The sequence below is a fragment of the Manis javanica genome, chromosome 16 (genome assembly GCF_040802235.1).
Source record: "Manis javanica isolate MJ-LG chromosome 16, MJ_LKY, whole genome shotgun sequence".
Taxonomy (NCBI): Eukaryota; Metazoa; Chordata; class Mammalia; order Pholidota; family Manidae; genus Manis; species Manis javanica.
In genome coordinates this window covers 60,737,490-60,752,224 of record NC_133171.1, presented here as the reverse complement: position 1 = coordinate 60,752,224, position 14,735 = coordinate 60,737,490, and the positions used below count along the sequence as shown (strand labels likewise).

The window sequence follows — 14,735 nt, the reverse complement described above, 5'->3', positions numbered from 1 at the left end:
TTGTATTAGATGATAGATATTCACAACCAGAGAAGATTGTAGACTGGCAACGTGCTCTTAATCACTGGGGAAAGAAAACTATTAATGATGAATCAAATGAAAAAAAATCGTTGAGATACAGTCTATAATGTACATGTAACCTTAATATTTAACCATCTAATAGTCCAAATACTGTAGAACATCTGATATTGGTACTGTGTAAACAACAATGGTCACTCTCAAAATAATGTTATCTAGGTGGGAAAATACTCAGCTGGAAGGACTCTGATTTCTTTGGCATTCCACCTATTATACTGCCTTTTCTTTTAAGAGATGCCAAATCACACATCAGTCACCAAATTTCTCCTCTTGGGAGTGACAGACATCCAAGTACTACAGCCTTTTCTCTTCATGGTTTTCCTTGCAATTTACTTTGCAATTGTGGCTGGGAATGGAGTCATCCTAATGATTGTCATCTCTGATCCAAGACTCCATTTACCTATGTATTTCTTCCTTGGAAACCTATCATGTCTAGATATCTGCTTTTCTACAGTGACACTGCCAAAGATGCTGGAGAACTTCCTCTCTACACACAAAACAATTTCTTTCGTGGGATGCATAAGCCAGCTTCACTTCTTGCATTTCCTGGGCACCACAGAGGCCGTGTTGTTGGCTGTGATGGCCTTTGACCGCTTTGTGGCTATCTGCAAACCACTTCATTATACTCTTATTATGAATCATCAGTGCTGTACCCATATATCTATCACTATCTGGATTATTGGTTTTTTCCATGCCCTTCTGCAGTCCATAATGACCTCTCAATTGAACTTCTGTGGTTCCAACCATATCCATTACTTCTTCTGTGATGTTAAGCCGTTGCTAGAGTTGGCCTGTGGGAACACTGACCTCAACCAGTGGCTGCTCAATACTGTTGCCGCAACTATTGCCATGGGGCCATTCTTTCTAACACTTCTCTCCTACACCTATATTATTATCTATCTTTTCTTCAAGACACATTCTTGCAGCATGCTTCACAAAGCACTTTCCACTTGCGCCTCCCACTTCATGGTAGTTATTCTTTTCTATGCTCCTGTTGTGTTTACCTATGTTCGTCCTTCTTCAGGTAGTTCCGTGGACCAGGACCGGGTCATTGCCATTATGTACAGTGTGATCACTCCCTTACTAAATCCACTGACGTATACTTTGAGGAACAAGGAAGTAAAAGGAGCCTTCAGTAGAGTGGTCAAAAGGAGACTCTGACTTGAAAGAGATCTAGAGAAATCTTCCAGCAGCATAAATAAAAAGTCAAGGAAAATGTTGAGATATTAAACTATATCTCATTTTCAAACTGTCCACAAATGTATAGCAGATGAAATCAGATAAAGAAAAAATAAATAGGAAATTCCAGTCTAGTTTTATTAAATAATGACTCTATAGGTAATATAAGGGAAACTTTAAAAAATGGGACCTGGCCACAGAATCCTAATGCTGAATTTGTTTGGGGGATAGCCGCTGATAAAAGTTATTTGTCATGTGTTCTTAGATATTTCTTAATGAAACGAGACATACAAATGTGCCTATATATTACCCATGTATTAGATAGTTGGATAATACTTAGGCCATTTATCCGTGTGGTCACTTTGTTAACATATTTTAATCTGAGCAATAACATTTCTTGCTTTTATATTTGAATATTCAAATTTAGGGTCATGGTTACTCAATTAGAAAAGTAAATATTCACTCACATATAAAGGGCATTTTTAAGCAGTATGTCATAATTTCTTTATAAACACTAATTAACAGATTTAAATAACTGGTTCATCTAAAGAGTTTTGGAGCCTCTGTCTCTAGAAATGTTTTATAAGTGAACTGGAAAAATTATAAACTATTGTAAAGTACTATTAAAGGATTATTGTTAAAATACTATATTGTGGATGCCAAATGAAAAATATCTCAGGAATACCTTTCTAGTTCATTAGTGTGTCATTACCTCCAAAGTTTATAGTCATGGAAAATGATGAATTTCAAACCCTTCCTATATTTTCTTTTGTTTTCATATTTCTATACTTACTTTTTCAGATTAAGATGTGATATAATATGATGTAATACAAGTGAAATGTGAAGAAATCACCAAAATTTGTCCTGTCCTCACTCATCACCAAACTCACACTAAGTAAAAGGTGTGAAATCATAATTGTTGAGTGATATTTTGAACTGACAGACAACTTAACTTTCTAAATACCTAGAAGTGTCTGCTGGGCATGAAAGGATGGTAGGGGTGATAGCATTTATAACTATTGAGAGAGACAGATGGAAAAGACCAGGAAAGGATATTATGAACGCATGAACTGATCAGATTCTATGTGCTCACATTTGTCAACTCAAACAACTTTGTTTCACTTCATTTCCATGCTTCTTATGAATTCCAACTCCACCTTTTGTCTCTCAATTAGTTTTCCTTATGAAAAATACGTGTGTGGAGAAGATATATTTACCCTTACTGACTCAAATCACCACTTCTCTTCATGAGAAATCTTTACATAATTCAAACTGCATGTAGCATAGAAGCACTGAAGAGCACATGAATTCTGGAAATCTATTGCTGCATAACACACTAACATCCCAAAATGTAGAACTTTAAAACACTTAACTAAATTGCATTATTTTGTGGGTCGGCAATTGGGAAGGACACAGCAGGAAAGCACTGACTCAGCTCAAAAATATCTCGGGCCTCAGCTGGGATGTCCTGGGAAGCTGAGCATAGAATAGCTGGGGGCTGACAAATTGTCTCCCTATTTATCTCTGACTCCTCTTTCTCCATGTGGCTATCGGGTTCTTCTTCAGCAGACATGCCTCAGGGCAGACTTTTTACATGGGGGATGACAGAACAAGGCAAAAGTTGCCAGTCATCTCACACACAACACAAGGGACCCTTTTATTATCACTTTTACCATATCCTATTAGTCAAAATAGGCCAACCAAGATTCATAGAGAGGAAATAATCCTTACCTGTCATTGGAAAGAGCATCAAAGATTTTGCAGACATTCTTAACCCACCACAGTCCCAGTCTGACTACTAATTACATTGTTCCCAAATACACAGTACAACTGCTCTCCCTCCAAATAATCCTAAAATCTCATCCTATTTTTGTATCAGTACAAATTATGCATCTGTTTATCAAAATCAGGTCAAGATACCAATGCAGATTCTTGGGTTTGTTTCCTAAATTATGGTTCTTTACAATCTGAAGAACTTTGAACAAAAGAGTCAAGTTATCTGCCCATCACATACTCAACAAATAATGGTAAGACAGTATAGGATGACCATAATAGAAACTCTCATTCATAAAGGGAAAATGTGAGGCACATAACAGTAATCGAGCAGCAATGAAACCCAGCTGTGGACATTTTTCTAACTGCCCCTACAGACATTGAAAATGATGATGCCAATGAAAATTCTTTCTAACAATTTATGGTCTTACGAATCTTACTGAGGTTTCCTCAGAGGAAAATGCCATACTCACAAATCGTTGTGAGACAGGCCTTTCTCTGGCTAGCTAAAAGCCACCTTATTGTAGGACAACACCCTTAAGATTCCTAGAAACATTTTCATGTAATTGAAAGACAGTCAGTCTAAGAGGCCTGACCTTACAGTTTGAGAGGCTCTTATAGGTTTCCTCTTCAACTTTCTGAGGTTTCAACAAAGGGCCTTACACTCTCATTTCTGAGATCTTTACCTAAAGCCACAATTTACTAACAGCACCTGGGAATTTAATCTTTGCCCAGAGGCACTTCATACTTGTAGAACATTCAGCCATCTAGAGTGATTAGAACTGATTTATGGTTTACTTTTTGGGCCTGGGAACTCCTGAATCCTTTAATTTTTCTCAAAATTCTCCTTGAAAATCAAGGGGTTTGCCTTTTGAGCTCATCTAATCCTTCCCTACCATATAAGAATCAACTGAAGGAAATGACCTGGAACATCACCTTTCCCCTGGTAAATCTCATTCTCAAGTTCCATGGGTTCAAGAGATAACCTCTCTATCTTCCATATTACCTTAGACAATACTCTACACCTTTCCCTGCTTCCAAGCCAGTATTAGAGTTATAGCCTTGTATAAATTAACTGAGAATGTCCAAGTGTTGTTAAGGGAGGAAAGAGAATAAGCCCAAAGGAGTTGCAACTATAACCTGCATGTACCAATAGTAGCAATCATGGATTGGATTTTGAGGGTGTTTTATCAAGAGACTATAACATAAGACTGAATAAACAAGAATGTATTAATTTTGGAACATTGAATTCTTAAACAAGGACGCAAGGAGATGGTGCAAACTTGCTGCTAGTGTGGCTATTAGAAGCTTAGAAAAGTCAGTAGTGCATGCTAACCAATGATGAAATAACTGAGTTGCCCTGACAGACCGTAGAGAAAGGAATAAGAAAACATAGGAAAAGCAGGGATATTAGAAGGGACAAGTGGTGTGAGGCCAGATAATGCACCAATATATTATGCCACATGACAGAGGCCAGAGAAGATACACCCTTCACCAAGGTCACTAGGAATGCTCTAGAGGAGGAGCACTAGAATTACTAGAAAGTTCAGTGGTGACTATCCTCTAAAGACCAGGGCTGATGATGTGTGAGATAATCATGGAGCTGGATTATTATTAGTCATATAGAAGAAAGGGATTGAAAGCAATAGAGAACAGGTAGCAGGACTGAACAACCACAATCCAAAAGTTTATAATTTTTGTAACTTGCAGTGAGGTCAGAGGAGCAGCCAAGGAGTCTTGGCACTCAGGGAGCTTTGGAGATGGTTCATGCAATATGGTGTCTTGAGAGGCAAAACCAGGGAGCAGACGATGAGAGTGCTATCTGACATCATCTAAGGAAGGTGAAAGGGGAAGAGTAGGAGACTGAGAATGTCACCCTCCCACACCCGCCGCCCAAGTAAAACGCCATAATATCCTGGCTTAGTTCATTGAGCTAAGCCTATTTTCAGATTCAGAAACATTGTCTAAAAATGTAGTCACGGCCTCCCCAGAAGAATTAGCTTACAACCCCAAGACATACATTTACAGAAGAAATATCCCTACTTCTTCCCCAGTGGGAAGTACCGCCATTTATGCAGATTATTGCACACTAGGAAAAGGAGAATTTCCAGATTTTTCAAGACTATTGGACACATGGTCTGACTTGACATCAATACTCCAAAAACCAAAGCATCATTTGTTTGTTGGGGTTTTTTTTTTTGCAAATAATATATTTGTCTTTCTTTCTCTTTCTATTCCTTCCTTTATCTTCATTATCTTCCCTTTATAATATTATATACTTTTAGTTGATTTCAGAATCACCTTTTATACCAAATTAAAGATGCTAATCTATTTCTTCATCTCATAATATTAATTCATGCTGCTTTTTTCCTAAAATGTTTTGTAGTATTTACTTGATCTATCTTTATTGGTGTGGGATTCTATTGTAGCCCAAGCTGTCAAAATATCCTATCAATGTTTTCTTTTTATGCTTTATGCTGCTACAGATTCCAATAGACAGGAAAAAATCTATATGAATTTATCAATATATGTACAGAAAAAATTGACAAATCTCAATAACTTTAATGACAAAATATCTTAGAATATTAGAAATATAAGGACACTACCTAAACTTATTAAATATTATTTCTAAAACTTACTGAAACATTGTCTACCAAAGCTACTGCCAACAACATATTGAATAACAACTATAGGGATATTCCTTTAAGATTAGGAACAAAAATAAATTTTTCTATCACACCACTGCTACTCTAACTGAATGCCTCAACCAATATAATTACAAAAATGAAGAGGAAATAAAAGATGAAAGGAAGAGAAAAAAACTTTTTGAATGCATAGAACATCTCTTGAGGTTTTTTAATCCTGTACACTTATCAAAATGAGTTGAACATGCATGCCACCACAAAAACACACAATGTTTTTAGAAGCTTGATTCATAATTGTCCAAATTTGAAAGCAATCAAGATGTTAAGAAGTGAATGGATAAATAAGCTGATACATCCATACAATGGAATATCATTCAGCAATTTAAGAAGTATCAAGCCATGAAAAAACATGGAGGAAATATAAAGGCATATTACTGAGTAAAAGAAGCCAATCTGAAAAGGATACGTACTTTATGAATCCATCCATACTACATTCTGAAAAAATAAATCTGGGTATAATAAAAATATCAATGATTACCATGGGTCTGGGGGTGGGAGGGATAAATAAGTTAAAAACGGTGTTTTTAGAGCAGTAAAACTACTTTCTATATGATACTGTAATGATGGATACAGGGCATTATATATTTACCAAAACCCATAGAATGTGCAACACAAAGAGTGAAGCATAATGTCAACTATGGGTTTTATAAGAATGAAGTGTTAAAAGTTGGCTCATCAAGTATAAGAAATATCCCAGTCTAGTATGGGATATTGATGGTGAGGGAGGTTGTGCATGTGGGGGTGCAGGTATGCAGAAACTCTTGTATTCCTTCTCAATTTTTCTGCTAACCTAAAAGTGTTCTAAAAATAAAGTCTATTAACATTAAAAAATATACATAATGAAGGTACAAACTATAGAATGAATTAAAATCTTAAATTATGTCACTTGATACCAGACCAACATATAACTATGAAAATACAATATGAAACGAAAATGAATTATTCATCCACAGCAGGAAAAATTATACACATATTTTAATAGTATATAAGGTACAATTGCAATTTAAAAACTTAACTTTTAAAGATGCACAAGAACACAAATATCTCCGCATCAACATAGATGTAAAAATCCTCAATAAAATATTAGCAAACTGAATTCAACAGCACATTAAAAGTATAATACACCACAAACAAATTGGATTTATTCCAGGGATGTGAGGGTGGTTCAATGTCTGCAAGTCAGTTAGTATGACACACCACATTAACAAAAAGAATGATAAAAATCATATGATTATCTCAACAGATGCAGAAAAAGCATTTGACAAAATACAACATCCATTTATGGTAAAAACTTTAAACAAATCAGGTATAGAGGGAGTGCACCTCAACATAATAAAGACCATATGTCAATTCCAGAAAAGGATGGCACAATAGGAGGAAAAGGCAGAAACCTCCTCCAAAAAGCATATGAAAGAAGAAAATACAGCAAATACAATTAAAGCTGAAAATGACCTTAAGACTGCAGAACAGACCATCTACGCCTGAGGAAGAATAGAAGACCACAGCAAAAGGTAAAGTGGAAGAACTGAGACTGAGCAGGACCCAAGGCCGCCCCCAACCCCCAACTACAGGTGGGAGAAAGAGGAATGGAGCAAGGAGGGAGTAGGACCCCAGGAGAACTGTACAACTGGCCCTGGAGATCTGTTCCTAGAACATGAGTTCTGGTGATTAGCAGAGCTAAACACCAGGGACAGACAGAACACTCTGAGAGGCTGAGATTCCAGTCAGTGTGAAGAGCAGGCATGGTTTGCCAGTCCTGAGACCAAAAGCAGAGGTAAAAGTTTGAAAGACTTGCCAGGAGTGGGAGGGGTGCCAGAGGAGTGAGGGTGGATGGGGCTCTCTCCTCAGGAGAACAGGCAAGTGGAGGCTACCACTTAACCCTTCCTGGGCCCTACAGATTGGGAACTTTGGGAGCCTAACACTTCATCTCCCTCACTGGCAACTGAGCCCCAAGGCTCCTCCCTGCATGTGCTGCTAGCAGAAAACCCACTTGACCCAGCAGCAGTGGCACATTTTGCTGTCTGGGAGGAAGAAGTAGACTATCCCAGGTTCCTTGGCTGTATTTCAGCCCAACCAGAAGCAAGCACAGGAGTTCCTTCACCCCTGCACGTATCCAAACTCAATGCTGCCCATCCAGCCAGGGGAGAAGCAGCACATTAGTCCAACCACCCCATTATCCTTGCAGCCCCACCACTGCTGCAGGCCAGAGCAGGGCCCTGCTCACAGAGTGCTCAACAGAGACTGTTGAGCTGAACAGAAAGGCAGCAGCTGAATCGAACTGCCCATCTAGCCTCAAAACACTACAGAAGGGAGACAGAAAGGTGGCCCCACCCACTGCACACCAATAGCTGGGGCCCCTGCAAATAAAACAAAGCACTAGAGAGTTAAGAATCTTAAGTCTGGGCACCATAGGACACCTTCAACATAAATGCATTACTCTATAGGATAGAAAATATAGCAGAGTCATGTAATACAAAGGAGGAAACACAGAAAACCTGACAAAAATGAGGAGGCAGAGGAATATGATCCAAACAAAGCTACATGACAGAACCCCAGAAAGAGGGCTAAATGAAACAGATCACCAAACTTCTTGATAAATATTTCAAAATAAAACTCATAAACATCCTCACAGAGCTACAGAAATGTAGTCAAGATCTTAAGGAGGACTACAACAAAGACATAGAAGACCCACTGAAAAAGAGCCACTCAGAGCTGAAGAATACAGTATTTGAAATAAAACATACAATAGAGTTATTTAAGAGTAGATTGGTGCATGAAGAGCAGACAGTGAAGGAGATGGGGATTAGAGAACAGGAAAACAAGAAGCTGAGGAACACAAAGAAAAAAGGATCTCTAGGAATGAAAGAATGATATGAGAGCTATGTAACCAATCCAACTGCAAGAATATTTGCATAATAGGGGTACCATAAGAAGAGAAAGACAAAGGGACAGAAAGAGTCTTTAGGGAAATAATTGTTGGAAACTTTTCCAATCTGGGGAAGGAAATAGACATTCAGATCATGGAAATGCAGAGATCCTCTAACAAAAGGAACCCGGGAAAACAACACCAAGACATGTAATAATCAAAATGGCAAACACCAAGGATAAGGAGAGAGTATTGAAAGCAGCCAGAGAGAGAAAAAAAGATCACTTATAAAGGAAATCCCATCAGGCTATCAGCGGACTTCTCAACAAAAACTCTAAACTCTACAGGCCAGAAGGAAATGACATGATATATTTAATGCACTGAAACAGAAGGGTCTCCAACCAAGAATACTCTATGCTGCAAGATTATCGTTTATATTTGCAGCATGGATTAAACAATTTCCAGATAAACATAAGTTGAAGAAATTCACCACCAGTAGGCCAGCCTTACAGGATATGCTAAAGAGACAACTGTAGATGGAAATGACCCTAAGTTTTAAAAGCTTTCACTACTGAAAATAAACTGATGACCTACTAATTGCCAAGCAAGTATGAAATTAAAACAAAAGAAAACAAGCAAAATAACTATACACAAAATCAGTCAAGGGATACACAAAAAGTGTAGACTATAACATCTAATACAAAGAAAGAAGAGGAGAAATAAGAAAGAGGAAAAAATGTTCCTTTTGATTGTGTTTGAAATAAAGTAATCAGCAATTTAAGACAGACTACTATATAGTAAGGAAGCTATCCTTGAACTTTGGTAACCACAAAACTAAATCCTACAATGAATACATTCAAAAAATTAAATTTTTTCAAAAGAGAAATCCAAACACAACACTAAAGAAAACTGTCAGTAAGAAGAGTATCAGGGAGGAAGAAAGGAACAGAGAGGAGCTATAAAAAATAGCCAGAACACAATAAGATGGCAATAAGTTCATATCAATCAATAATCACCTTAAATGTAAATAGCCTGAATGCACCAATCAAAAGACATACACTGGAAGAATGAATAAGGAAACATAACCATCTACATGCTCCCTAAAAGAGACTCATTTCAGACCCAAAGATATACACAAACTAAAAGTGAAGGCATGGAAGAAGATATTCCATGCAAATAGTGGGGAGAAAAAAGCAGGAGTAGCAGTACTTAGCACAGACAAAATTGACTCCAAAACAAAGAAAGTAACAAGAAACAAAGAAGAACGTTACACAATGTAAAGAGATCAGTCCAACAGGAGGATATAATCATTATACATATCTATGCACCCAACATAGGAGAACCTAAATACGTAAATCAAATATGAACAGAATTAAAGGGGGAAATAGAATGCAACACATTCATTGTAGGAGATTTTAACACATCATTCACATCAATAAACAGATCAACCAACAGAAAATAAATAAGGAAACAGAGGCCCTGAACAATACATTAGATCAGATGGATTTAACAAATATCCATAAAACAGACCACCCAAAAGAAGCAGGGTACACAATCCTCTAAAGTGTACATGGAATGTTCTCCAGAATAGATCAAATACTAGGCCACAAAGAGAGCCCAAATAAATTCAGAAAATCAAAATTTTATCAAGCAGTTTCTTAGGCCAAATAGTACAAAACTAGAAATAAATTACAAACAGAAAACTAAGGGACCTACAAACACATAGAGAGTAAACAACATGCTTCTAAATAATCAATGAATCAATGAACAAATTAAAACAGAAATCAAGCAATACATGGAGAAAAATTAAAACAAAAACACAACAGCCAAAATCTGCAGGAGGCACCAAAGGCATAGCAATACAGGCTTAACTCAAGAAACAAGAACAATCACAAACAGTCTAAAATCACAATTAAAGAAATAAGAAAAAGAAAAACACATGAAACGCAAAGTAAGTAGAAGGAGGGACATAATAAAGATTGGAGCGGAAATAAATAAGAGAATAAAACAATAAAAAAATCAATGAAACCATAAGCTGGTACTTTGAGAAGATAAACAAAATAGGTAAAAACTTAGCCAGACTTATCAAGGAAACAAGAGAACATACACACACATAAACAGAATCAGAAATGAAGAAAAAATAATCACAGCAGATACCACAGAAAAACAAATAATTATTAGAGAACACTATGAAATATTATATGCCAATATATTGGACAACCTAAAAAAAATGGCCAAATTCCTAGAAAAATAATACTTTCCAATAATGACCCAGGAGAAAACAGAAAATATGAAAAGATCAGTTACCAGCAATGAAGTTGAATTGGTAATCAAAAAACTCCCAAGAACAAAAATCAAGGTCCAGATGGCTTCCCAGCCAAATTTAACCAAACATTTAAAAAAGAGCTAATACCCATCCTCCTTAAACTATTCCAAAAAGTAGAAGAAGAAGGAATAGTTCTACTAAGGAAACTCATTCTATGAGGCCAGCATCACTCTAATACCCTAATACCAAAGCCAGATGAAGACACTACAAGGAAAGAAAATTACAGACTAATATCCCTGATGAACATAGATGCAAAAAATCTTCAACAAAATATTAGCAAACCAAATTCAAAAATACAAAATTTATTCCATCATGACCAAGTGAGATTTATTCCAGAGATGCAAGGATGGTGTAATATTCATCAATCAATCAATATCACATACATTAATAAAGAGAAGGATAAAAACTACATGATCATCTCAATAGATGCAAAAAAGCACTTCATAAAATTCAACATCCATTCATAAAATCTCTCAACAAAATGGGTACAGAGGATCCATACTTCAACATAATAAAGGTCATATGCAAGAAACACATAGCCAGATCATACTTAATAGTGAAAAGCTAAAAGCTTTTCCTCTAAGATCAGGAAAAATACAAGATGCCCATTCTTACTACTTTTATTCAACATAGTACTGGAGGCCCTAGCCACAGCAATCGGACAACACAAAGATATAAAAGGCATCCAAATTGGTAAGGAAGAAGTTAAACTGTTGCTATTTGCAGAAGACATGACATATATAGAAAACCCTAAAGAATCCACAAGGAACTCCTAGAACTAATAACTGAATTCAGCAAAGTTGCAGGATACAAAATTAACACACAGAATTCTGTTGCATTCCTATATACCAACAACAAACTAGCTGAAAGAGAAATTATGAAAACAACTCCTTTTACAATTGCATTGAAAATAATAAAATAGCTAGGAATAACCCTAACCAAGTAGGTGAAAGGCCTATACTCTGAAAACTGTAAGACACTCATGAGAGATATTAAAGAGGACACCAATAAATGGAAAAATATCCCATCCTCACAGATAGGAAGAATTAATATTGTCAAAGTGGCCATCCTGTCCAAAGCAATCTACAGATTCAGTGCAATCTTTATCAAAATACCAAAAGCAGTCTTCAATAAACTAGAATTGTTCTAAAATTCATATGGAACCCCAAAATACTCTGAATAGCCAAAGCAATCCTGAGAAGAAACAAAGCTGAGATGACTATGCTCCCTGACTTCAAGCTCTACTATAAAACCACAGTAATTAAAACAGTTTGGTACTGGCACAAGAACAAACCCATAGATAAGTGGAACAAAATAGAGATCCCAGATATAAACCCATGCATATATGGTCAATAAATATATGATAAAGGAGACATGAGTGTACAATGGGGAAAAGACAGCCTCTTCAACAACTGGTGTTGTCAAAACTGAACACCTAAATGTAAAGGAATGAAACTGGATTATTATATAATTCTATACACAAAAGTAAACTTGAAATGATCAAAGACCTAAATAGAAGTCATGAGACCATAAAACTCATAGAAGAAAACATGGGCAAAATTCCCTCGAATATAAGCCTGAGCAATTTTTCCCTGAACACATCTCCTCAGGCAATGGAAACAAAATCAAAAATGAAAAAGTGGGACTACATCAAACTAAAAACCTCTGTACCACAAAGGACGCCATCACCAGAACAAAAGGCATCCTACAGTGTGGGAGAATATATTCATAAATGACTCATCTGATAAGGGGCTAATATCCGAAGTATATAAAGAATTTATACTCCTCAACATCCAAAATACAAATAACTCAATTAAAAAGTGGGTGGAGGATCTAACAGACACTTCTCCAAAGAAACACAAATGCCAAGAGGCACATGAAAAGATGCTCCACATCACTAATCATCAGGGAAATGTAAATTAAAACCACAATGAGATATCACCTCACACCAGTTAGAATGGCCACAATCCAAACGGCAAGAAACAACAAATGCTGGTGAGGATGCATAGAAATAGGAATTCCTCCTACACTGTTTGTGGGAGTGCAAATTGGTAGAACCACTGTGGAAAGCAGAATGGAAGTTCCTCAAAAACTAAAAATAGAAATACCATTTGACACAGGAATTCCACTCCTAGGAATCTACCCAAAGGAAACAAAATCTCTGATTCTAAAAGATACACACCCCTGTGTTTATTGCCACACTGTTCACAATAGCAAAGATATGGAAGCAACCTAAGTATCATCAATACATGAATGGATAAGAAGATGTGGAATATATACAAAATGGAATATTACTCAGCCATAAAAAGAAAGATAATTCTGCCATTGTAACAACACGGATGGATCTAGAGAGTATTTTGCTCAGTGAAATAAGCCAGGATGAGAAAGGCAAATACTTCATGGTTACACTTATTTGTGAAATATTAAAACAAAGCAAAACAGCAGTACACTCATAGACACTGAGAAGTGACTAGTGGTTACCATGGGGGAGGGGTTAAAGCAGGTGCAGGGGGGACAGGGATAAAAGAGCATAATAATTCACAATCACAATATAAGTTGGTCACAGGGACTGTTGAACCACTGTGATGTACATTTGAAACCAACATAATATTGTATATTAATGATAATAAATAAATAAATAAATAAATAAATAAATAAATAAATAAATAAATAAATAAATAAATAAATAAAGGCCATATGTGGAAAACCCACAGCTAATATCATACTCAATGATAAAATGCTGAAAGTTTTTTCTCTAAGATCAGTAATAAGACAAGACTTGTCACTTTTAGTCAGAATATTATTGGAATCCTTAGCTAGAGCAATTAGTAAGAAAATGAATTAAAAGGCATCCAGATTGGAAAGAATAATAAACACCACTACTTGCAGATGACATGATACTATATATGGAAAACCCTGATGATTCCATCCAAAAAGTTAGAACTAATAAACAAATTCAGTAAAGTTTCAGGATACAAAGTTTCAGGACGATAAAGGGGCACAAAAATTCTCAATCATAATATAAGTTGGTCACAGGGATAGTAGTACAGCATGAAGAATATAGCCAAAATTCTGTAACATTTTCCTATGTTGACAGTAACTGCATTAGTGGGGGTGAGGATTTAATAATATGGGAAACTATTGAAACGCTGTATTGTATACTTGAATTCAATATAAGATTGTATATCAATGATACTTCAATAAAAACAAAAAGGAAGGGTTGCCCTAGAGAGGCAAAGGAAGAGTTTCCTAAGAAAGTTACCTATACATCTAAGAATAAAAAGATGAGCAAGAGTTGACTCTGAATGACGGGAAGGAATATGGTCCATGTGAGATAATCATATGCACCCATGTGGCTGGGGAGCAAATAATGAGTGGACTGTTGTGCACATGAAGCTGGTGAGACACCTTGAGACCAAACAAAATGAACTTTGTAAGACATGGTAGGGACTTTTCTGTTTTTCATAACAGCAATATTTTCCCAGAGACTTATTTTTAAACAAAAATGTGACTGATCAAGTTTTCTCTTTTGAAAAGATCACTTTCACTGCAGTGTAGAAACTACAGTGGATGGGGGAAAACCCATACTAAACCAGTTAAGAGGATATCAGAGCACTGTTCAATCAACAATAGCTTGACCTGGGGTAGTGACTGTGTAGTAGGGTAGCATCATTTATTGAACTCCTAAATATGCCGAGCATTAAGCTAAGTACTGAGATTCAGTTTCTGCTTTCAAAGACTCATGGTCTTGTGATGAAAACATATTCACCTATAAGTAGTTATACCACCCCATAACACAAAGTTTCAT

The 14,735-nt window shown here is 36.3% G+C and overlaps 1 protein-coding gene across 1 annotated transcript; it reads left to right on the top strand.

Annotated features, from left to right (window-relative positions):
* The first annotated feature begins 291 nt into the window (after window positions 1-291).
* On the top strand, window positions 292-1,239 carry LOC108399039 (olfactory receptor 12D1-like). The gene has a single exon (XM_017663540.3). It carries the CDS (start codon window positions 313-315, stop codon window positions 1,237-1,239), a length of 927 nt encoding a protein of 308 aa, XP_017519029.2. The 5' UTR covers window positions 292-312.
* Window positions 1,240-14,735: the final 13,496 nt, after the last annotated feature.

Bases quoted from the DNA above. Each gene is read 5' to 3' on its own strand.
- LOC108399039 (XM_017663540.3), top strand. From the start codon at position 313: ATGCCAAATCACACATCAGTCACCAAATTTCTCCTCTTGGGAGTGACA.